Raw genomic sequence first — 25270 nt, 5'->3', positions numbered from 1 at the left:
TGTCACTTTCTTCTGTGCACTCTTCTATATTTCACAAACTATCACCAACACTGTATTGCTCCTATAGTTCGAATCAATGTAATCTTAAAACTTAGTTAAACGTTCTGAATCCAGAGAATTCGAAGCAATGAATATGGTAACTCAGTGAATCAGGAACACATTATCAACAAATTTTGTGGCTAAGGAGAACTGAGAAAAGAAATCATTACCTCATCCCTCTGCCTGTGTAGACGCAGGGCTCCACCCAGAGGCTGTCTACACTCCGCCTGCCAAGGCTGTCTGCACTCAGCCCGCGAATCCAGCGGGGGTCCCAAGGGTCCCGTCCCAAACCAAATGGGTCTTTTCACTTCCCACTAAATACTCCCCATAGCTCATGGTTCTTCCAAGGACAGGTCAATGAATCACATTAAAAGATGGCCTTTCATTTATAATTTTTTCTTGCTAACCAAACTTTCTACAACATGAAAATTTAAGGCTAATGTGTCATAATGCTTTCCCTGGAAATCAGAACAGAACTTTCCGTGACAGGAGCTGCCCTGAGACCACCCTGGGAATTCTGCCAGAATAAATGAAAATGGGAGGGACAAGGCAAATTCTTCCTTGGTCTCCGTGCCCTCTCTGCTATATGGAAACATTTCAGTTTTTCTGCAGTCTGGCCCACGGCACCCTTCTTATCACAAAAGCACTATATGAACCCATAGACTGAAATCTCAAATATTTTCTCATCCTCTGGGAAAACGAGTAACTCAAAAAAACTTCATGTGAAGTTTTGGAAATAGGAAAAGCTAAAGAAAATTACATATTAGTGCAGATAACACTTTCAAAATCTCTGGTGATAGTTTTAAGTTCAATATATTAATCATATTGGATAACAGTAAAATGCGATAAATGAGCTCTTAATATAATTTTTGTATCAATGTTCTCAAGAGACGAACTCACAGTTTACAACATCTGAATTCCAGGGGCGCCTGGGTGGCTCGGCCAGTGAAGTGTCCAAATCTCGATTTCAGCTCAGGTCATGATCTCACAGTGAGATTGTACCCCGTATCAAGCTTTGTGCTGAGCTTGGAGCCTGCTTAAGATCCTCTCTTTGCCCTCTGTCCCTTCCTGCTCTCGTGTGCATACGCGCGCGCTCTCTCTCTCTCTCTCTCTCTCAAAAAAAAAAAAAAAAGCCCAAAACAAAAAACATCTGAATTCACTACCAAATAACAATGTTTTACTATTTTAACAGAATATATGAATCTTCAAAAAAAATGGAGTATTATTAAGATATGCATATCAAGGGGTGCCTGGGTGGCTCAGTCGGTTAAACATCCGACTTCCGCTCAGGTCATGATCTTGCGGTCTGTGAGTTCAAGCCCCGTGTCAGGCTCTTTGCTGACAGCTCAGAGCCTGGAGCCTGTTTCAGATTCTGTGTCTCCCTTTCTCTCTGACCCTCCCCCATTCATGCTGTCTCTCCCTGTCTCAAAAATAAATAAACGTTAAAAAAAAAATTTAAAAAAAATGATACGCATATCAACTGATAGAAACAACCCTTTTGATATCACTGAAACCAAAGCAGGAAGGAATTAACAGAGAGTTGAATATTCTAATCAGCTTGAGACTTTTTCAAAAGTAAGAACATTAAATGTGTCATACTGAGAAGCAGTTAAAATTTGAAATGAAAACCTAGCAAAAACATATAGGTCCAACTCTTCCAGAATATCCCGGGAAAAAATTTAAGGGAAACCGGTAATAGATTATCATGGATTTTAGAATAATTGGAGTTCAAAATTCATAAGCGAATATCTTTACTTGCAATGAGATAATGATTAAATTACAAGTATGGCTCACTTCTCTAAAGCTACTGCCTTGCATTCTCAGAATCTCACTGGGAAGAATCCTTCCTTGGGCTTGATTTTCAAATACAGACTTACATTTTGCGAATAAGAAGTCTGAAAGCTATTTTGTGTGCTACAGGTATGAGGACAATGAAGTGGAGGGAGGTGGGAGGGGGGCCACTTATTGGCAGCTCCCAAGAAAGAGGTGCTGTGAGGTGAGAGCTCGTTTATTCCTCTCAACAGCCTTGCTCCCATCTTACTCACAAGGAAACTGAAGATCAGAGAGCTTCAGTTATTTGCCCAAAGTCACACGGCTTGTAAATACAAGGCAGTTGAGAGAAAATCAAAACAAAAATTTAAAAAAACGCTTCTTCTCTTTGAGTGAGATCAATCTGACCCAGATCCCATGCTTTTCTCCTTACGTTAATTACACTGTGTCCCTTCGGGGCCATAAGAGAGGTGGCTCGAGGTCCTCCAGGACCAGGTCCCCCAGGTCATTAGCATGAACTTGAGATGCAGCCCGGGGCTCCACCACCAGTCCACACCAAATACACTTACGTTCACTTAAAATGATGCTGGCAAGGGCGCCTGGGTGGCTCAGGTCATCGTCTCACAAGTTTGTGAGTCGGAGCCCCGCCTCGGGTGAACACGAGCCCTGCTTTGGGTAAGCCCTGCTTCTCTCCCTCCCTCTCTTGGTCCCTGGCTCAACTTGCACCCTCTCTCCCTCAAAATAAATAGATGGATGGATGGATGGATGGATGGACGGACGGATAGATAGACAGACAGATAGAATGATGCTGTCAAGTACTCTGACCCACATTGCTGTTTGGATTCTGTTCTCCGGGCACGAGACAGAAGACCAGCTTCTCTTTTGTCCCCTTTGGCACATCAGGGAATAATCTTAACATCAGGGTATGAAATGGTCTTGCTTAGGATGAATTCTGCTCTTCAGGAAGCAGAACATTACAGCATCACAGCTTCTTTGATTTGAAATTTAATAATAACAAACGATTCTTACAGCTAGAAAACTGGATATAAACATGTACCTCTTGTAAATCTAAAATTTAGACTCACGCCACAGAAGAGTGAACAGATCGAACAAGTTGGGTGTAACTGTTTTCCAAGCACTGCGTCTGGGATGTCAGCCATCACAAAAATTTCTCCTGGGATTAGGTACTCAATACAATGCCTCTACAGAGTTACCTCATTATAAATCACCATATCCCATCTATTTTTATGGAGGGGTGGGGGGGAGAACCCTGTACCATTAAGACGAGGATGAAAATTTCATCATAAAACCCTGCTTGCACCCAATCGCCAGTTTATTAAGAATTCTTTTGCTCTTAAAAGTGAATAAAAGCACCTCTCCTTTTAACACTGCTTTCAAAGGTCTCTTTAAGGTGACAGGGTTATGCAAAAAAGAGAGAAGAGCCTTTCTTCAATCTATGCATAGATTAAATTTTCATACTAATCAAAGTTGCTAAAGTTAAAATGGACTACCAGGAAATAGAATGCTATTATAAATAGTACTGACTGTAAAATGTTCATCTATTTAATCAGGAGAACATTTTTCCTCTTTGTCTTTGCCCTGCCAGCCCTGTTTTTGAATGGGAGGCTAGTTCAAGGAGATGTCTCTGTGTCTGCAACTAACTGAAAACTGCAATCAGAGTACAATTCTGGGACCAGGTTTATTCATTCATTCAACACTCATTTACTGAGCATATACTTGACTCAAAAATCAGGAAGAAAACTGCTAGTACTGGACCAGATACATTTAAAATGAACTGCAGTCTGCATCCAGAATCATTCAGTCAAAATATAATGACTTGGTCTTTTTTTTTCCCCCCAAGGAGGATGGTTATGTTGAAATCTAATGTTTTTACGAATGCCTTTAAAAAAGTAAAGGTCCCCAAAAGAAACATATTAAAAAATACGGCACAATTTCACTAAAAAAAAAAAAAAGATATATATATATATATATATATATATATATATATATACACACACACATATGTATATACATATATGTATGTGTGTGTATATATATATATATATATATATACATACATACATATATATAGTCACCTTCATATAATCATAGAGCTCAAAGGGATTCCAAGAACATTGAAGTAGACTCTATCTCCAGCCAAGATTATACCAAAATTGTCCTAAACATGTAAACTCTAACTAAAAAAAACCCAAAAAACAACAAGGAATTGTAACAGCCAAGCATTCATTTGAAAGAACATCAAGTCAGGGGCACCTGGGAGGCTCAGTTGGTTGAGCGTCCAACTCCAGCTCAGGTCATCATCTCCCAGTTTGGGGGTTCAAGCCCCGCATTGCGCTCTGTGCTGACAGTAAGAACCTGCTTGGGATTCTCGCTCTTTTCCTCCCTCTCTGCCCCTTCCCCACTCATGCTTTCTCTCTCTCTCAAAATAAACTTTAAAAAAATAAATAAATAAAAGAACAGCAAGTCCAAACTGACTTTCCTAATCTAAATTCTGAGCAGAGGAGCAAATCTGCTGTGCCCATCATTTATAGGTCAGGCATTGTTTTTTTTTTCAGGCGGGGAAAGAAATTTGTGGCCTGAAACTACATGTATTTCAAAGGAGTTACTTAGTGCAAGCCTTCTGTTTGCGAAAAAGATCGATTAATCCTACATCCACATTATATTATGCCTCTAATTGCTTCATTCATCTGCGTGCTCTTCATCTAAGAGCCAAGCACATGGGCATTCTGGGAAATTCCTGAACTTCGTCCCTTGCACACTCCAACCCACCCCATCCCCCTTCAGCCCCAAAGAGCTTTTAATCTGACTGGTTAATTCTTGGGGGGGGGGGGACACTTCCTAGAGGGGTGGGTCCATTATTTTTCTTTTTGAAGAAACAGTTATATGAATTTCAGTAACACTTTGAGGATCACGTTGTTTTCCTTCTATTACGTTGCAGTCAAATTAAAGTTAGTGCATTTTTTGTGGAAAAGTGTAAAATGGTATCTCAAGGTGTCTGGACCACAAGTTGTGTGTGTGTGTATATATATATATATATATATATATATATATACATATATATATATATGTATATACATACATACATATACATATATGTATATACATATATACATATACATACATACATATACATGTATATATATATATGTGGGGTGGTCTAGGTTTCAAGGTCTAGAACTCCCGTGTGGTCGGGGCAGAAAGAAGGTAGAGGCCTCCACCCACTTTGGCTCCAATTCTGACCATCTTTGGGGGAAAAATGCTGTGCTCCAGGCCTGCTCACCATAGACCTCGCCAACGCTGAAATCTGCACACACGTGTTACTCAGGGACTTGAAAAAGTGGATGAGGTATGGTGCAAAACTTTCTTAGCCTCAGAGGGTCCTTCTGTGAATGAGAAAAAGGTATCCCTCTGGGCTTGCTCGTACCAGCCGTTCGGCTGGATGACCTGGTGTGGACACAGCTTGAGATCCTCTGAAGGTGGGTCTGGTGTGGTCCAAGGCATTCCTGGATCCTGTGGTGAAATATACCCTAAGACCACCTCTGTTTCTTTTTTATTTTAATGTTTTATTTATTTTTGAAAACAAGAGAGAGAGAGGGAGGGATAGAGAGACAGAGAGAGAGAGAGAGAGAGAGAGAGAGAGAGAGAGAGAGAGAGAAGTGGAGACACGATCCAAAGTAGGCTCCGGGCCCCAAGCTGTCAGCACAGAGCCTGATGTGGGGCTCGAACCCACAGACCGCAAGATCATGACCTGAGCCGAAGTCAGACGCTGAGCCATCCGGATGCCCCGGACCACCAGTTTCTGATGGTGACTTTCACACTGCTCTGAGGTGCCTCTGGGGCTCCCAGGAAGTGCCTGAGGGGTCACCACAAGGGGAAATCAGGGAGACACAAGCACTGGTCTCCATTCTCATCCCTCCCAGCAACTGTTTTCAGCTGCTTTTACCTGTTGAAGTTCGTGTAAGATTTCTTTGGGAGAACGGATTCCACTTCGTTGTCAAAGATTAAAAACCACTATTTCTAGTTTATTTCACACGCATACACACGATCTACTTCAGGTCACTACCGCCTGGACTGCTCAGATGTAGAGGCCAGCAGGGGCATGTCTCTCCAGGGGCACGGGGGAGGGGGGCAGCTACTGCCCTTGGCCTCTCGGCTTCTCTTTGCCCGAAAACACAGTTTCAGTATCACGTAACCCAAAAGGCAGGCACATCAACAGTCGAAGTTTCCTCTCCTGTGTACGGATGTTGACGGTGACCAACCTTTCAGGGAACGTCCTCTCCTCTGAATAAGGTTACACGTTTCTCTCACACTCTTCCCTGTCTTCATCCGCGGCCCAACACCAAGGTTAAGACATTGACCCACCTGATAGGAAGTCGTGGGAACAGTTGAGAACTGTAGTTCCTGGTTGTATCCAAGAAAGGGGAATGTCTTCTGGCTTGGGAGAGCCTACGACCGCGATATCAGCCTCGTGAAGCTGGAGAGAAACAGAAAAAACACCGCGCGCGTTTTAACCTGTGGCAGAGACACAGGACTGGCGACGTGTGTCAATGGACTTCAACGCGATAGGGAACTGACACGCATCCGGAGGTCAGCGCCATGCCAGTTAACAGGGACAGAATCGCTTCACTAAGGTACGAACGCAGCACAGATCGGCACAGGGCGTGACCATCATATCCTACAAAGCAAAGGGGGTAGAAGTTCTTCCGGGCAGTCAGTTCGGCGTGAACGCTGTGCGCAAGGTCATCGTCCACATTTTCAGCACTCACTGCAATACCGAGAAAAATGACGGGGCCGAGAAAACCATTCAATGGAAGCAGAGACTGAAAGGTGCACAGGGTGGGTGGTGTCCTGACTCACGCAGCTCAGGGGGAAGACGGTGGGGGGGGGCAGAGGGGGTGCGTAGGGAAGCCTCTTGGAAGATCTGGCCAGTTCGGGGGGCCTGCTGGCCTGTACAACTGCACACTCAAAATTAGACCCATATGGAACTTTTACTGGATCTATGGGAGGGTTGTCAAGAGCTCAAGAAAGAATCTCATTTTCCTTGAGGCTCTGCTTAGTCTCCTGTCAAACTGCTCTTTTCTTTCTTTCTTTCCTTTTTTTTTTTTTTTTTGAGAGAAAGGAAAGGAATTCGACTATTACTACAAAACAGATTCATCCTATCTGTCCCGTCCGATTTTGATAACACGGTGCTGGAGTGACTTGTCTGGTAGGAAGGGGACACCTAGAAACAAGGGAAGCGACTGGCTCTGACCTCAACCAAAGAATGACCCCGTCCCCAACTAAACCGACGATCGCAAACTGGATTCCTAAGGAGGGCACAAGGCCAGGGACAAATCTGAGACCCTGGTGGGGGAAAAGAACTATGGCTACACGTGTCAGCGATGTGGGTTGGTGTTACACCCATTTAAGAGACAAGGAAACGGAGGTTCTGAGGGTGTGAGCACCTCTCTGGTATGTCCTGTTTCCCGCAGAGGAGCCAGTCTTGGACACTCAATGGGGGAGAAAGAGGACGCTGCAGCCCTCTGCTCTCCCATGCCGCTTTCCTTCCTTCATTGCTTTTTCCACAGACTTCTGTGCCCTGCAAAGGACTGCAGACTCTTTAGAATCAGCCAGAGGAGGTCGAGATGAAACACAGAAACTGCCCCGTTGCCACTCCCACCACCCAAAGTCCCCGGAAATGAACATGCTTCCATGCGCCCTCATCCATTCTCAGCATGGACAGGCTGATTGCTGAAGGGCTCGGGGAACCACCCAGCCAACAGCTCAGCCTAAAAGTCTGCAACACAGTTTGGGCAAGAGGCTGCCTCGGCTAACGTCTCTTAGAAATCTCGGGACAAGAGACGGCAGCGAGGGGAGGAAAATTCATGACAGTCCTACTTGGTCTGTGAAGGAAAAAGCCAGGATCTAGAACAGCGCCAAGCTCCCTTGACAGAGGAGGGACACGGTAACAACTTAAATGGCATGTCTTTTCAAAGAGCCGATAAAGCCAACCTTTAAAAGTGACATCCCGGGAACATCGGAGCAATCTGACCGTGCCAACTGGGGAAAGGGGGTTAACAGTCACACAGGGCTCACTGCTCTTCAGTACGAACTTCATTGAGGTCCAGGAAGAAGCCTGCACTGAAATCGTGTCCAAGTAAAATGACCAAATTAATCACATTAAAAAGAAGAGAAGTCCCTACTAAAACAGCCATCATTTTCTTATGCTGCGGGGATACAACACTGTGAAACGGAACGAACTCTAGTGTGTTAATGTCACATGTTCTCCATAGATAGATCTGAATGAAAAGCAGCTAGATTCTTGGCTGATGTTATATTCAGGGGCAAAAAGTGTTCTTATGGAAAAGGGATTTTACTTGAATAAAAAAAATGCATTTCTTCACGTTCTTCTATCACTGCAGATACTCAACCACAGTAAAGCCCCCAGAGAAACTCAAATGCTTCATGCCTGTTGGAAATGACCAGCAGATAAGAAACGCCATTTTGCTACATTTCCATGCACAATAGCAGCAAAAACAGAACATGTTAAAACTTCTATAAAAAGGAAGTTAATATATACGGGCTGAAACGTTCGTTTTGGAAAAAGCCAAGGATCACGAGTCCCCTAAGAACACTTAGTTTCCTCCACGTGGTATCTTTGATACAACCTGTTCTTTTCATTACCTATAAATCTCACGAATCTCATGCCGACCCCTCCACTCCGTATTTAAATACAACTCCAAAGTGCGCTGTGCTAATAAGTAATAAGTTACTCCCACAGAGAAAAGACAAAAATCTCCACCATTAGTAATGATCACATTGGAGATGTTAATTCTTTTCTGGAAAGGAAAACTGCTAGATGCTTAAATCAATACATAACCCACTGAGGACCAGCAAAGATTTTAATGAGCTAAAGAATTCAAGGAGAATTATCGTCTCGCTGGCTGTTTCCACTTTCCTCCTCCCAAATGGGAAAGACCCTGGCCAAAGCCTGGCTTGCAACTCTGCCTCTTAACAAAATATTGCTTTCTCTGCTGAGGTTTGACGTAGAAGCGGCTTACAGAGTACTGCCCACTCCCCAGGCGGAAGACCAAATGTTAAAACAATAGTAAGACGCAGATATGCTGACGTTTAATGTGGAGTATGTGGGAGTAACGTAGAGTCGAGATATCACGAAAATTCTTTTTCTCTACGTCATTGATTTTTAAGAGCGGGGGGCAAGCATCAGAAAATGGAGAGAGGAGGACAGAGGACAGATATGATCTGCAAGGTTATAAGGGACATCATGATTTTGTATGTAGCAAAAAAAAAAAAATGCATTTTAAAATTCAAACTATAGAAAATACAGCCCCACCCTGTTGGCTAGAAGACAGAATTTATCTTCCACTATTGATGTGTTCTGAGGGCACATGTGGGAATCTGAGGTATGAGCTATGTATATATACGGAAAGCTGGGATGCTTAAAAAAAAAAAAAAGGTGGATAGGTTTTGATGAATCGTGATTACCTGAGACCCACAAAACCTGTTTCTATATTCTTCAAGTTATCAACACAGTTCAGAAAACAAAGTTCAAAAAAATAAAAATTAAAAAAAAAAAATCAATAGGTCCTTTCTCCAGCAAAGATGTGCTTCTGAAGTTACAATTGCTTAAGAGAATGAAGAAGGTCCAAGATTCCTTAGCGAAAATACTCACTCACTAGCCATCTCTCAAGTGCTGCTTGGGGCAGACACTGACTGAGGTCACTGAGGACCCGAAAATAAAAATCCTGCCTACAAGATTTTACAACTAGGATCTACAAGATGGAGGGGAACAGGGCAAACCACTGGGATACGAAAAAGAAACAATTAAACATTTCATTTCTACTTATGTCGTCCACACAGGCATGGGCATCCCTGATCCGTCTTTGCACACGAGCTGGGCAGGTATCACACACAATACAGAGAGGGGTCTTGAGGGAAGGGTGGCTTGAACTTGTTCTTCCACTTTCGATGAACTGGGACACATTGTGGTCTGTGTGACCCTGGTTAGGTGGCTTTAGAGAGCAAATGTCCCACAGCACATTCTTTCCGGTGCTTTGTAATGAGAAGTGTCCGTGAAATTTCATGTGGCACAGAGACTCCTTGACTATCTCATGGCAAAGTCCTAAAAAGACTTAGTGTTTTGTTTTGTTTTGTTTTGAGAGAAAGAGAGAGAGAGGTGCAAAGGAGAGGAAGAGAGAGAGAGAATCCCAGGCAGCCAAGCAGGCTCAACACACTGTGGGAGCCCTACGTGGGGGCTTGATCCCACGACCCTGGGATCATGACCTGAGGTGAAATCAAAAGTCAGATGCTCAACTGACTGAGCCACCCAGGCACCTGAGGTCTCTTAAAAAATTTTTCTTTAATGTTTGTTTATTTTTGAGAGAGAGAGAGAGAGAGAGAGAGAGAGAAACGCATACAGGAGGAGAGGGACAGAGAGAGAGGGAAACACAGAATCCGAAGCAGGCTCCAGGCTCTGAGCTGTCAGCACAGAGCCCGACGCGGGGCTCGAACCCACGAACCGTGAGATCATGCCCTGAGCTGAAGTTGGATTCCCAACCAACTGAACCACCCAGGCGCCCCCCGAGGTATTTTTTTTTTTTTTTAATGAGATGTCACTTTCTTCCTATAAATGTCAAATTCCCAACGTTGCTGACCTTCTCTTGCTACTGACAAGGAGTTGTCAGACTGGGCTACTTTGGTTGTGCTCACACCATCGGATGTGTTTTAGGGAGATTATGCTGGATGCTGGGTTGAGAATGGGCCGGAGGGAGTGGGAGGGAGACATGCGAGAGGAGACATTCGGTAGGAAGCTGGACGCATGGACTCGGAACTCAGGATGGTCAGGGAGGAGGGGAGGTAGGCCGGGATTCATCAGCATCAGATACGGGTAAACCCAGAAGTGTGGGGATCTGGGAGAAACAGGGAGGGTGGGAAGGAAAGGGGCCTTGAGTACATTCCTGGGAGTGTTCATCTTCAATGGTGAGAGAAACGATGGTGACTGGGTGTGGCCCAGAAGGTAGGAAGAATGGGGGAGTCATGTAGGCGCAGGGGAAAGGGCATGGTCGACAGGTCTGAATGATGCCCAGTGGCCAAACAAACTAAAAGCAAAAAAATCCATTTTTGGCAATTAGGAATCCATCAGTGACATTCCTATAGACATGGGCAGGAGCCTGGTAAACTCCTGCCTTTTGGGTCAAGTGTATTCCCTGCATATGGAGACTTCGTTAAGGCCGAGTGTTTCATGAGCACAGTCCCCGTTTATTCATAAACTACTTTGACTTGGAACGTCTAACTCTTTATTTCAATGAACTGAGCATCTACCGTAGGATTCCGGCTTTGTACCTATGGGTCAATGTCCACATTTTCCCCAAATATTAAGCACAATGTCAGATAGAAACATTACAGTAACTGTAAGGACTCTAAAATAAGAATGTCAAACCATTTTCATTCAGATATTGTAAGACTTTGGTAAGATAAGAGAATTTCCAGCAAGAGGTATTCTCCCCACCTCCTTTCACAGACGCCCAAGTGATCTCGTCCTGGAAGAATTCTCCTTTTGGAAACTGGGTATGTGTCTTTCTTCCACTCTCCTCTGATCAGAACAGATCATTGGCTTTTAAAATCAAGCCCTCTCGTATGCTTATTTCATAAATCTGAATGACTACAAGCTAAACGCACGGCCCGGGATTATGATTATAACACGTATCTACCAACTTTTCCCCCCACGGGATGATGAATGATCTTCCTTTTTCTATTGGCTTCTAGGTTCCCCTCTTACTTCACCACTCCACATACTTCATGCTCAATGTATGAGAAGAGAACCTAGGAGATTCAGTTGTGTCCAGAATGACAGAGAAGACAGTAACTCCCTCTTCAAGTGCACGGGACGCGCACACGGGTTGTAACACACGGTAAGAGGAAAGCACAACCTCATAGCTAGCGATGGGTGAGCTTTGAATGACTTATCGAAAATAGTTCCCTTCCTCGTATTCTGGCAATAAAGTTAAAAAGGATGGCTAGGAGACACAGAGAGAGAGCTGCGTGTTTGTAGGTGGGGTGAGAGAAAGGCTCAGAACCGTGCGGCACGAAGATGAGCGAATGCCCAAGTTACAGTTCCCAGAGTGACACTAAACCGGCCAGGCTTCCCAGAGGCAGGACGGCCCTGACGTACGCTTACGTCGTCAACCCCATACCTAAATAGCTACGGCCTGTTCAGGCTGATGCCAGTGGCTATGGCCGTGGGAGATTTGCCTTTGCATCTCCTGACACGTTTGTACTTTCCGCTTCGGAACCCCGGATGACACATCAGCAAGGTTTGCGTTCCACCTCCTCCAAGTAACTCTTCAGGCCTCGGTCACCACCTCTGAAAAGTGAAGGAGTCGCCCTCGACGGGAGGGGACCGAGGTGCAGCGGGAACACGGCTCGGCGGAGCTACGAGGCCTCGACTCGAGGGCAGACCCCGCTCCCCCTCGGTGCACAGGCTCCCACGCTGCGTTTTCAGGTATAACGTGAACGAGATCATGCGGGAAAAGGCTTTGAGAACTAGATCTTTACCCAAACGTAAGGCGCTTTATTTATTAGAGGGGGGTTAGGTTTAAAAGGTACCGACGAAAGTATCCTAATTCCTTAAATTACATTTTGGTTCCTCACGTAGCATCTACGCTGGGGGAGAAGGGGGACGAGGCGGAGCTTGGGTCTGGCAAGGGGCAGAAGGGCCAACAGGGATGACACTGGGTGGACTGGAGGTGCGGTCACTGGCCTGTTGTCCACGGGACACAGCGTGGAGCCCTCCATCTGTGCCGTATCCAGTGCGTGCTATGTATGACTAAGGCTCCCTGTACGTGACTCCCTGCGTGCCCCTCAGTTCCTCCGGATTCTCTCACAAATCCTTTCCTCAATCCTGCCGAATATAATCAGCCTGATTTGGGGACTCTCAAACAAAGGTCCCCCTCACCTCTTGTTTGGGTGGCAACGATCAGGGAGTAGCAAGGGTGAGAATGGGAGCTGACGTCGAAAGGCCTTTTCAGTCCACGAACATGGAGAAATCTGCCAAAGAGCGCTCAGGGGCCTGCGTGACTCGGGTCGCTTAGTCACATGTTCCTGAATAGCCTTGGTATTTGCTCGGCGCAAGAGGTGTGGTGCCCTGAGATTGGGGACAGAAGCCCGTATCGGGTGGGGGAGAAGAGGGACGCATGTGGATGTGCAGTCCTGCGTGCCCACCCATGTGACCAGGGCGCCCACAGCGTCCCTGGAGGGCAGGTGACAAGCCCAGTGCCTCAGGGCCAGAATGGCACTCGGTCTCCCTCTGCTTCCTCTCCTAAATGATGTCTGTGGAGGGGTGCCTGGGAGGCTCAGTCGGTTAAGTCTCCGACTCTGGCTCAGGTCACGGTCTCGCGGTTCGTGAGTTCAAGCCCCACGTGGGGCTCTGTGCTGACAGCTCAGAGCCTGGAGCCTGCTTCCGATTCTGTGTCTCCCTCTCTCTCTCTACTCCTTCCCCACTCACGCTCTGTCTCTCTCTCTCTCTCAAAAATGAATAAACATGAAAAAAAAATTTTTTAAAGGATGTCTATGGGATTCTAAACTGTTGGAATAAAACAATAGTGAACTCATGGCCAGTCTAATGTCTTGGGCCTTGGTCTCCCTGAAGTTCCCCATCTGAGCTGTCAGATACTTTTAAGTGTAAAAGATTAAACGTTAAAGGGACTTTTAAAGACTGGGTTTTGTGATTATCTGGAATAAGAGACCACTCGGGACAGCGGCTCAAAATTCAGGCTGGGGGCGCCTGGGTGGCTCGGTCAGTTAAGCGTCTGACTTCAGCCCAGGCCACGATCTCACAGCTTGTGGGTTCGAGCCCACGCCGACAGTGCAGAGCCTGCTTGGGATTCTCTCTCTCTCCCTCCGCCCCGCCACTCACACTTTCTCTCTCTCCAAATAAATAAACTTAAAAAAAAAAAAATTAAGCTGTAGTGCCACCTCCCCCATTACAAAAAGTCTCAGCTTCCTCAGCCGTGATGTGGGGGGCATGGGGGTCCCACAGGCAAGGCAACTGCAGAATCATGGCAACAGCAAAGCCCTGCCCCTGGCTCACGGCACTCACGAACTCAACAGGCGTGAGCTGTCGTTACCGCCGTTTACCCCAGGTCCAGCTCAAGTGCAGCCTCTCCTGTGAATGTTACAAGCAGCTATTATCCTCACCAGACACCCTGAAGGCCAGGAGACAGTGGGGTGATGTGCAGAAAGCACGGGAAATAAAAAATCTGGGAACTGAGAGTTCTGCACCCAGCGACAAGGTAGTGCAACGAGGGAGAACAGGCAGGTGCGTGCTAGCAAAAGCTGGAGTACTTGATCGCTAGACAAGTCCTGCAAGACACGCTAGACTGAGTCCTCCAGGTAGAAATGATGGGATCCTTGACATTAACTCCAAGCCCTAGGAAGAAACAAGGATCTCCGGAAAAACCAGTATTGCTGTACTTTTGGTTCGTAACGATTATGTTTGATTTCCTGCAGGGCTTAAAAGCCGAATGCGTTAAAAATTAAGATACATTTTAAAAACCCAACCACGTAACTCGCTAATCTCATCCAGTTTAAAAGCTAGGGTTTTCTTCCAATCTTTGGAAAAAAGGGTTTTTGGTTTGGTTTTGTTTTTTTTTTTTTTAAGATTTCATATGTACAATACAGGGTTATTCAGAATTTTCCAATCCACTTTTAAAAGCCTTTTATGAGCCATGCCACGCAGTGAATGTAAACTGGAAACGACTTTGTGATCATTTAGCTTTGCTCAAAGAAATGACACACTTTGATCCTTCAAATGGGGAAACCTTGTATTTTTCCCTTCTTGTGTCAGTACTCGTTTTGAGGGTCTCCGTGCGCAGGAGGAGGAGAAACGAGATCCTCTGAGAAAAACAAAATAAAAACGGTTCTCTTATTTCTGGGTTCTTTCTTATACACACAGCTGGGATCGACCCGATTTGTCACAGCTGGAGGCCATTTCACCCCCGTCCTCCAGCTGTGTCTGACCACAAATTCAGGAGGCTCTCCCACTAGCAGTGTGAGTTAAGGGGGTGTGCACACACAGCCCCAGAGGGCCTGTCAACGTCGCTTCCCTGGAGAGGGGTACCACTCCAACTCATAAATACTAAATGCCGAACATCGTCTCACTTCAAATTGCTTTTGGCATCAGGGTGAACTCATCAGGGTGAGGAAGAGATAAGCCCGTTCTCGCTGGGTGGGGGGCTCTGTCCAGTCCCCACATCGGGGAGTCATTCCACTCCAGGGGCTTGGGAAGCTGAGTGTGGCGTCTAAGTCTGGGCAGAGGAAGGAGGGCGATTCCTTAGCCCTACCCAAAGACATCATGCCCAGTGCTTTGGCTTACTGACGTCTGATGCTCCATAGCACGCGGCTCATTTGGACAAATGCCCAGACATTCTTCCCCTCTCCCACACGCAAATGCATAACGTTGCAAAGCCCAGAAGGGACGCTTGAAACAAAGTGGGAAACTCATTCTTATTTTTCAGTGATGCGCTCTGGTGGGCACCAGCGATAAAGCTACAAAACACAGCAGCCGACTCCATTTTCCACAAAACTCTCAAAAGGCAAATCTCAATGCTTCACGTTCAGGCTCCACAGAGATCTTACGCGTCGGCAGAATCCATTTCTATTTCGGTAACTCTGCGTAACCATGCCTCGACATTGTAGGAAGGAACAGTATTCCTGTAAGAAGTAATTAATAAACGAGGAACCCCCACCAAAGATAACTTGAGGCAGAGTGGCTTCCGAGTAACACAGAATTCACGGGAAGGAAGAGGTCCACAGCCATGGAGCAAAGGCTGTTACCTAACTCAAAGTTGAGACTATTCCCAGTGAGGACTGGGGGTGAGCCCGGATAGGTCAAGACACTGTCTCTTAGTCTGGCTGTGGTTTCATCCCCTCCACCTTCATTTTTTTTTTCCCTAATGTTTACTTTTTGAGAGAGAGAGAGAGAGACAGAGAGTGAGCAGGGGAAGGCAAAGAGAGAGGGAGACACAGAATCCAGCTCTGAGCCATCAGCACAGAGCCCGACGCGGGGCTCGAACTCACGAGCCTTCGAGCTGTGAGATCACGACCTGAGGCGAAGTCGGCCGCCCAACCGACTGAGCCCCCCAGGCGCCCCTCATCCCCTCCACCTTCAAATGTTGCCGGGAGGCTCCACAGAGCTACTCCCTCCTGCCAGCCATACGCTGGAAGCACATCTACTGGGCTTCCAATGAGGGACCTAGATGCCACTATTTTATTAGCTTATCTCCTTATGACTTAACTGACCCAGCGGCCTTTCCACATTGTGAAACTTGCCAGTGTGTTTCCTGACTCACCTTTAACAGTAGCCAAACCATTAATGTGGATGTTCATAGGTGCCAAGTTCTGTCCTAAGCCAACGCATATGACCGAATTTCCCCAGCGGGTAGGGGAAATTATAATTCCCATTCTACACATGAAGACACAAGGCTCAGAAAAGTTAAGCAACAACTAAGGCGTGAACCCACAGCTGTTTGTCACCAAAGCCTATGTCCTACTGCTTACCCAGAACACAAATGTGTCTGATTCTAAACCCTCAAAGGTAGTCCCTGCTGGTCACGGTAGGATTGGTTGTAGGTAATCCCCACCTTGAAAGGCTACGGAGTATAGGAGGGGGGAGACAGGACTCTAATGTTTCACGGTTACCTCCTGATCCCCAAACCTCTCAGGATGGAAAGCCCCAACCAGACAGCCAACGGGGGTGGGGGGTGAGGGGGAGTGTCTCGTTCCGTGTCAGGTACCAACAAGCCTAGAAGAAATGCTTTGCAAAGATGACTTCCTTCCACCGAATGGCCATAATCCTTTGCTTCCCCTTTTCTTTCTGCAAACTTGTCATTGCTGATAAGGAGAATCCAAAAGCACTGTAATCTTACATTGGACCAGTTATTCGCTCCTAATAAAATTAGAAAACAAAGATCCCAATCTGTTGTTACATCTTCAACGTTTTTCACAGTGAAGGTTTTCTAAGGCGCAGCGAGGGTGGACACATCCTGTCCCGGGCAGGTGCCCCCAGGATGCCAACCCGTGCCAGGATGCCCTCGGTACCTCATAAGCTGCTACCACTGTGGTCTGCTGACGTCTGCTGACCCTCAGCAACAAGGCCCAGCAATGGCCTGTGTTTTAGAAATAAAATATAGGAAGAGGGGAAAGTCAAATGTCGGGCAGAAGCATGGAGGCATATCAGCGGGGAGGTGACTGGTATTGAAGTGCTGGCTGCTGGCATGAAAAATGGAAAGGTAAAGGCTCTACCTCCTGGCGGGACAGGAAGTAAGTACGCCAGGTAGAGGGGGGCCAAATTCCAGAGACCAAATGCATTTCGCAGACAAAGAGTATGAGGAGCCCTGAAAATTCCTTCCCATATTTTTGGCTACAAAGATGAAGCAATCGGGCGCCTGGGTGGCTCAGTCAGTTAAGCGGCCGACTTCGGCTCAGGTCATGATCTCGCAGTGAGTTCGAGCCCCGCGTCGGGCTCTGTGTAGAGCCTGGAGACTGCATTGGATTCTGTGTCTCCCTCTCTCTCTGCCTGTCTCTCTCTCTCTCAAAAATAAACCTTAAAAAAAAAAAACAAAAAACAGATGAAGTAATAAAGAGAAAGTCTACAGTTTCTATGATCCACGGTGGTGCGGTTACAAATACCGAGGCCTCAGGAAACAGAATGTGTGTGCAATGTGAACTTTGAAGAGAACCTTCGTGGATATCTGAAAACAGGAAAGTTACCCAATTTCTAGAATCTCTAGAGAGTAAAGCCACTTAGTCGTTCTCAAAGTTAAAATGAGATTTATCCCAAAGAAGAGTCAAGGTGATTTATTTCCATAATAAAAAAAAGTACTTTGAAAGATGTCTTTGTTTTACAAAAATACAGATACAACTAGCAAAGTCTCTGTGACAGCTGTGAAAACATTCAGCTGCCAGTGAAGGTATTTTTCTCTTTTTCACCACAGCTGTTCAGTTCAGAGCAGGGTTTGTTTTCCTCTTTTCACTAAGCTTCCAGATCAAAATTCTAGGCTCTGCGGTGCACAACCTTGCCCTTGAATTTTCTTGAATAGGCTGCCACCGTGTGGTGACCACTAAAAAGGCACGTGGGTTTGCGCTCAACGCCAAGACGTTTCCGAGCTGTCTTAAAATATATTAGATCCACCTGCCGCTCAAATATACCCTTCTAGGTGGAGACACCTGCCTTCCCTGGGCAGCACCACAACCTGCTCCTTTCTGTTCTCCTGCGGCAACATGAGGAACATGTGTTTTTGATGTTGTTCCGCGGTACTTTATTGTACCTAATACACTTAAAAAAAAAAAAAAGTTTATTTTTGAGAGAGAGAGAGAGAGAGAGAGTGGGGTAGGGGTGGAGAGGGAGGGAGAGAGAGAATCCCAAGCAGGCTCTGATCTGTCGGCACAGAGCCTGACGTGGGGCTCGATCTCACGAACTGTGAGATCGTGACGAACTGTGAGATCATGACTTGAACTGAAACCAAGAGTTGGACGCTTGACCGACTAAGCCATTCAGGCGCCCCTGTACTTAATACGCTTTTAATGTAACTTCATTTTGCTTGAAATTTGTTACATTCAGGGTCATATTTTGAAATTATGAACTTTATTAACCGTTTCAGCCATGAAAATGTAAAAGAATGGTCTAAGGCGGGCGCCTGGGTGTCTCAGTCGGTTTAGCATCCCACTCTTGATTCCAAGCGCAGGTCATGATCTCATAGTTTGGGAGATGGAGCCCCACATGGGGCTCTGCGCTGACAGCATGGAGCCTGCTTGGGATTCTCTCTCCCTCTCTGTCTTTGTTCCTCCCCTGCTTGAGCACAGGTGCGCTCTCTCAAAATAGATTTTTTTTTTTCAACGTTTTTTTTTTGTTTTTTTGTTTTTTTATTTTTGGGACAGAGAGAGACAGAGCATGAACGGGGGAGGGACAGAGAGAGAGGGAGACACAGAATCGGAAACAGGCTCCAGGCTCCGAGCCATCAGCCCAGAGCCCGACGCGGGGCTCGAACTCACGGACTGCGAGATCGTGACCTGGCTGAAGTCGGACGCTTAACTGACTGCGCCACCCAGGTGCCCCTCAAAATAGATATTTTTTAAAGAAATTCATTTTTTAACTATGGGTGTGCTGGGTAGAAATGTAATTGGTTTTTTGCATGTTGATCTCATACCCAGAAACCCAGGTGGACTCTTTTTCATTCTCATGTTTTCTCATAGATTCTTCTGGGCTTTTTATGTAGGTAATCCTACCACCTAGGATCTAGCACAGTCTGGTGTCTTCCTTTCCAATCATTATAAATTTTTCCTTTCTTCATATCAAGGCACTGTCTAGTAATTCCCACATAGTGCCGAGGAGGAGTGCTGAGAACAGGCACCCTTATATCTTTCCTATTTCTAAAGGAACGTTTCTAATATCACCATTAAATCTATTTGCTCTAACTTTTCAGGTATTTTATGGAGTTAAAGAATTCCTTTAACTTCCTAGACTAAAAGGTTTTTTTAGGAAAAAAATCATAATGGAGACTAGATTTTACCAAATGACTTTTCTGTATCTACTATGGCGACAGTATAGTTTTTAATCTGATGATATGGTAAATTATGTTCATAGATTTTAATGGATTTTTCTGATATTAAACTACGCTTGCAATCCTATGAGAACCCACACCTGGTGTTGGATTCAGTTGCTAACATTTTGATGATGATTCTTTTAACCATGTTCACAGATGAAATTGGCCCATAATTGTCCTTTAGCATCCTGTCCTTGTTTGGGCACTCATAAAATGGGTTAGGAAGTGTTCTTTTTTTACTCTATGTAAAAAAGATTATGATCTGTTCTTTGATGGCAGTCGAACTCATTTGTAACACTACCGATTGCCTGTTTTGTTTACATGTTTGGTGGGCAGACTGATTCAATGTCTTTAACATGTAAGTCTAACTGATTTAACTTAAATTCATTTTGTAAGCTACATTTTCAAAAAAAAATTTTTTAATGTTTATTTATTTTTGAGAGAGAGAGAGAGAGAGACAGAGCGTGAGCGGCGGAGGGGTAGAGAGAGAGGGAGACACAGAATCCAAAGCAAGGCTCCAGGCCCTGAGCTGTCAGCACAGAGCCTGACGCGGGGCCCGAACTCATGAATGACGAGATCATGACCCAAGCTGAAGTCGGACGCTTAACCGACTGAGCCACCCAGGTGCCCCTGTAAGCTACATTTTTTACAAGTTCTCATTTCATGCAAATTTTCAAATTTACCAGTATAAAATTGTTCATAGCTTCCTTTTTAGAAAATCATTTATCTTCTGCGGTTATGTCCCTTTGTTTTCTAACATTGCTGGTGTTCTCTTTTTGTTTCCGTTATTTTGGCTAGTGGTGTTTCCATTTTACTAGACTCTTCCGAGGACTGACTTTTGGCTCAGCTGGTAACCTCTCACATACATTGCTTTTCTATTTCATTAACTTCTGCTCTTCATTGCTTTCATCCTTGGAGATTTTCTGTTCTTTCTCTAGTTTCTTATGCTAAATGCTATGCCATACATTTCTAGTTCTTCCCCTTTCCTGGTAGAAGCATTTAAAATTCTGTTTCCCACGCGAAAGATGCTTACCTTGCTTTGAAGCTGAGGTGTTTTCCACTGGGAGCTCATTGTCATGGAGCCTCTTCTCTGGAACAGGCATTGCAGGGCGGCTTCCAAAGACCCATGGGCTCCTATTACCAAGACCTTTTTTCCATCCAAGTTGACACCTGCCCACCAAATGGAAATCCAGTATTATGATCAAAACTTCAGAGTCCTCCTCCCACACAGCTTTAGTGGAAGGAAAAAGAACCTTTTAAAACTTGGCCATCTCCGTCAAGCTGCAGCCTACAATGCCTATCAGTCATAATTTACTCTTTGTGAATTTTATGGTAGAGTGACAGAGAATCATCATCCTGATAAGCCACAGGGTGGAAAAACAGGGTCTACATGGGTTACCTCAGCTTAATGGCTACTTGTCTTAAAGGTATATATCAAAAGTTAATCTTCTAATAGAACTTTGGTGTATACTTTGGAGGGTTTTTTTTTTTTTTTTAATTGAAGTATAGTTGACACACAGTGTTATATTAGTTTTAGGTAAACAACATAGTGACGTGACTATATGTCATTCTATGCTCACCATTAAGTGTAGCGGCCATCTGTCACAATACACCGGTATTTCAATACCACTGACTATATTCCTATGCTGTTCCTTTTATGCCTGTGACTTATTCATTACATAACTAGAAGCCTGTTCCTCCCACTCCCTTTCACCCATTTTGGCCCCTCCTACCCATGGCAGCTACCAGTTTGTTCTGTGTCTATGGGTCTGCTGCTTTTTTTTGTTTTGTTTTTTTTAAATACCACAAATAAGTGAAGTCATACGATATTTGTCTTTCTCTGACTTACTTCATTTAGCATAATACCCTCTAGGTCCATCCATGTTATCACAAATGGCAAAATCTCATTCTTGTTTACAGCTGAGTAATATTCCGTTGCATATGTGTACCGTATCTTCTCTACGCACTCATCTATCAGTGAATATTTAGAGTGCCTCCGTATCTTGGCTACTGTCAATAATGTTGCAATAAATATAGGGGTGCATGTATCTTTTTGCATTAGCGTTTTCACTTTCTTTGGGTAAATACCCATAGAGAATTACTAGATCGTGTGGTATTTCTCTTAATTTTTTTGAGGAACCGCCATATTGTTTTCGACAGTGGCTATACCAATTTGTATTCCCACCAATAGTGCACGAGGGTTCCTTTTTCTCCACATCCTCACCAATACTTGTTATTTCTTTTGTTTTTGAGTCTAGCCATTTTGATTGGTGTGAGGTGATATCTCATTGTGGTTTTTATTAGCATTTCCCTGATGATCCAGGATACTGAGCACTTTTTCATGTGTCTGTTGGCCATCTGTATGTCTTCTTTGGAAAAATGTCTACTCCAACATTTTTAATGTTTTAATCAATTATTATTGTTGGGTATTGAGTTGTATAAGTTCTTTATATATTTGGGATAGTAAATATTTTGGAATTTTTGTTTGATTGTTGCATGTTTGGATGTGGAGAAGGGACATCTTCCTCTTTTTTACTCAAGCTGGAATCAAGAAAAATTTAGTTAAATTTTTATATAATCAGCTAGAGAGTCCTCAAGTATATGAAATCTGATAACCAAGAGAAAGAAATTATTCGTCTCTACATTACTGACATAGAAAAGCAAGGTCAAGGGGAGAACGATGGAAATTGAATACTGATTACTGAAAAGAGATATTGCTCCCTGATGAATCCCAATCACGGTTTCCATACCCTGAACTATACCTGACAGCTTCCTCGTTTAAATATGAGACAAAAGTCTTATTTAAGTCTATACACTGACAGATTTGAGAAGCTGACACTTGGGACAGTTTTCATTGTGGTTACTCTGACTGTTCCATGAGAGAAGCTGAACACCTGTTTACAAGTAGGCCGCCCATCTTGACCTGTTTCTCTTTAAAACTGTAATACAGTTAATCTTGTTAGAAAAATCTGTCACGCTCACTTATAGCTCCCAAAAGATGAGAAAAAAGGGCTGACATTGAACATCACTTCCATGTTTCAATTAAAATCTTGCGGAAACAAATGCTTATTAAAAAATCAAGTCAGTACCAATACGTAGGAAATAGTGGCATTTCTGAAGGAGCAACCATACCTGACTTTTCAAGAAGTTCAACTACAGCTCTGGCCACAGGTGAGACGTAACACTCGTGGGCGTCCCCGCGGACCAGCCTCCCCAGGTTTACGTCTGTTACTCTGAATTTGAAAATAAGGGAAGTTGGAAGTCAAAACTTGGTCAAAACTTACTGATCTGTAACTCACATGTATTAATCCCAAATAACATCCGAGTCAACGTTTCACAGACAGGCTATATTAAATCATTAAGTCGAAATAAAGAGTGGGCAGGAATAAAGACCACTGGCTTCTTAGCGCAGTCCCTCAGGAAACTCTGAAGTGGTCCCTGTGGGTCGGGGACGACCTTGGGAATTCTGGTTCTGCCTGGATCGCAGGACCACAGCATAAGGCCATGCAGGGCCTCGCTGTGCACAACTCCAGGGAGCTCTGTCCAATGTACTACGTGGAATGTGCTCTAAAGTGTGCATACCAGGGTCATAGAGTAGAGCCCACTTTCCCCCTGAAGAAATGTATACTTCAATCAGTATTAAAATCCAGGACCAATCCCAGAACTCTGGGGTAACGTAGCAAGACTTGGATTCACAATCCCCATTTAGCATCGGTATTTATCTCCTTGAGAAGTCAAGGGGAAAAATGAGTGACCAGGTACCTTCAATGGCTTTTGTGCTCTTCCTCATTCAAATCCAGGACTAGCTAGTCCGTAACTATCGAGCTGAAACCAACGGTCTCAATAAAGGCTAGTGACGAAAGAGACATTTAGAAAAGTTCCCATAATTCTCTTCTTTTTAATGAAAGATTTGAAATGACACTTTGATATCTTTAGGTCCTGGATGTATTCGAATTGATTAGGGCTTCTTCTCCCTTCTAGTTAGTCTAATACATGGTCAGAGATTTTCAGGACGGCTTTGCAACCTGTGTTTGGGTCTATCCTCAGACTGAGGGCCCACAGAGGCCGGAGTAACGGAAAAGGCCTGGGTGTGTCGGCGAGGCGGGAGCCTCTTAAGACAGCTGGATTGGGAATCTAACTTTTCATTTGCTTACAACTTTGTAACACTGAATATATTATGTTCTTTTTGGCCAGGGTACAAAACACTTCCTATTTCCACATAGGTAAATGAGCTTTTCATTCCCCAAGACTCAGTCCCGATGACCCACATGAATGGGCAGTATTCCTTGTCTCCTGAAGCTGATGTCACGCCAGGACATGAGTTAAAGACAAATATTAGTGCACCACCTACTTGTAGTTTTCCTCTCTAATTTCAAGTAAAACCCTGTGTTCTGAATAAAAGTGCTTGTGTTGCTTTTCTCAAATGACCTGCTTGTGTTGCTTTTCTCAAATGACCTGGGGCTGAGAATGTGGTCCTGCTGGTGACTCAGGACGCTGGGTTGTTTCTTTGGTCTGGCAGAATTATCAAGGAAAAGCTCATTAGAAGACAAGGCTGGCCAAGGACTTTGTAAGTCAGGCAGGAAATTACCAAATGAATATGATGGTGTTAAGGACATTATTTCCAGAATGGCACCCAAGCACTACAAAAGGACATGTGCATTTTCTAAAATCTGTAACTTTTTTTTTTTTAATGTTTATTTATTTTTGAGAGAGAGAGAGAGAGAGAGAGACAGAGTGTGAGTAGGGGAGGGACAGAGAGAGAGGGAGACACAGAATCAGAAGCAGGCTCCAGGCTCTGAGCTGTCGGCACAGAGCCCGATGCGAGGCTCAAACCCACGAACCGCGAGATCATAACCTGAGCTGAAGTCAGACACTTAACTGACTGAGCCACCCAGGTGTCCCGAAAATGTGTAACTTTCTCATACGGAATTTAGAAAGCCCTCAAATCCCTGAAATAGTTAAAGGATTTCTTGCACCTCTTAATTACTGACATAGTTGAAACCGTGGAACTAAAAGAAAAAGAAAAATCTCAGTAGAAAAACTCGCTTAGCAGTAAGAGTTGATTGCTTTCTTTTCTATTTTCTCACCCGTCCACATCCTTTTCTGGTTTCAAGGCATTGAGCACTTTGTTGCTAAATGAGTTCTCGGAGATCTGAAGGGCAAGGCCATGTACTCGGGTGTCTTCATTAATCTTCAAGATTTCATCTATAATCTACAGAGGGAAAAAAAACCCCTAAAATCAATTTTACGAAAATAAGAGCCAACAAAAGAACCGATTCATAAAAATGCATCTGTTGTAGTTCCTTTTGCAGTCCTTGTTGAAGACTTAATGTAAAGCAGAATGAATCACATCTAATTTCTCTTTCTACCATGTTTATCAAAGCTCAAAGGAACCATGCCTGCATTTTAGTGACTTCTCAGTCTCCCTTATTGTGCTACTTCCTGCCAGAACAGAACAAAATAAAACCAAACCAAAGCTCCACAGTTCACGACATTTAGATAGGCAAAAGATAATTCCCTGTCCACAACTATACTTAAGCCAAACACACTGCCAACCTTCAGGGAGACCAGGAAGCATGAGTTTCAGGCATTCCAAACTGGCCCGGACAAGCCTGTACTTCAAACACAACGTGTTCAACAAAAGCTTCCCTACTGTCACACCCAGGAAGCTATCACTGAGGCCCTCAGGTTCTCTGGACCTGAATGGCACACAGAAAGCATTTCCAAAGCCTTATGGTCAATGCATTCTAAGCAGAGAAATCTCCCTTTTATAGGAAGCTCACTATTTACAAAAAAGACCAAAGTACAGTTTGGGAAGGTGATGTAAAAGCTAACGAGTG

The 25270-nt window shown here is 44.5% G+C and overlaps 1 protein-coding gene across 2 annotated transcripts in view; it reads right to left on the bottom strand.

Annotated features, from left to right (window-relative positions):
• The window catches only part of MTHFD1L (methylenetetrahydrofolate dehydrogenase (NADP+ dependent) 1 like), a 185735-nt gene that overhangs the window by 149985 nt on the left and 10480 nt on the right, over positions 1 to 25270 (bottom strand). For both annotated transcript variants that reach the window (XM_042987318.1, XM_042987319.1), the window contains exons 5-8: positions 24518 to 24642; positions 22563 to 22663; positions 20464 to 20600; positions 6193 to 6304 (exon numbers count right to left, since the gene is read on the bottom strand). In XM_042987318.1, coding sequence (XP_042843252.1) covers positions 6193 to 6304; positions 20464 to 20600; positions 22563 to 22663; positions 24518 to 24642 — 475 coding nt within the window. The remainder of the gene's footprint in view (positions 1 to 6192; positions 6305 to 20463; positions 20601 to 22562; positions 22664 to 24517; positions 24643 to 25270) is intronic.

This window comes from Panthera tigris, chromosome B2 (genome assembly GCF_018350195.1).
Source record: "Panthera tigris isolate Pti1 chromosome B2, P.tigris_Pti1_mat1.1, whole genome shotgun sequence".
Lineage (NCBI taxonomy): Eukaryota > Metazoa > Chordata > Mammalia > Carnivora > Felidae > Panthera > Panthera tigris.
This window is presented reverse-complemented; position numbering and strand designations above follow the sequence as displayed.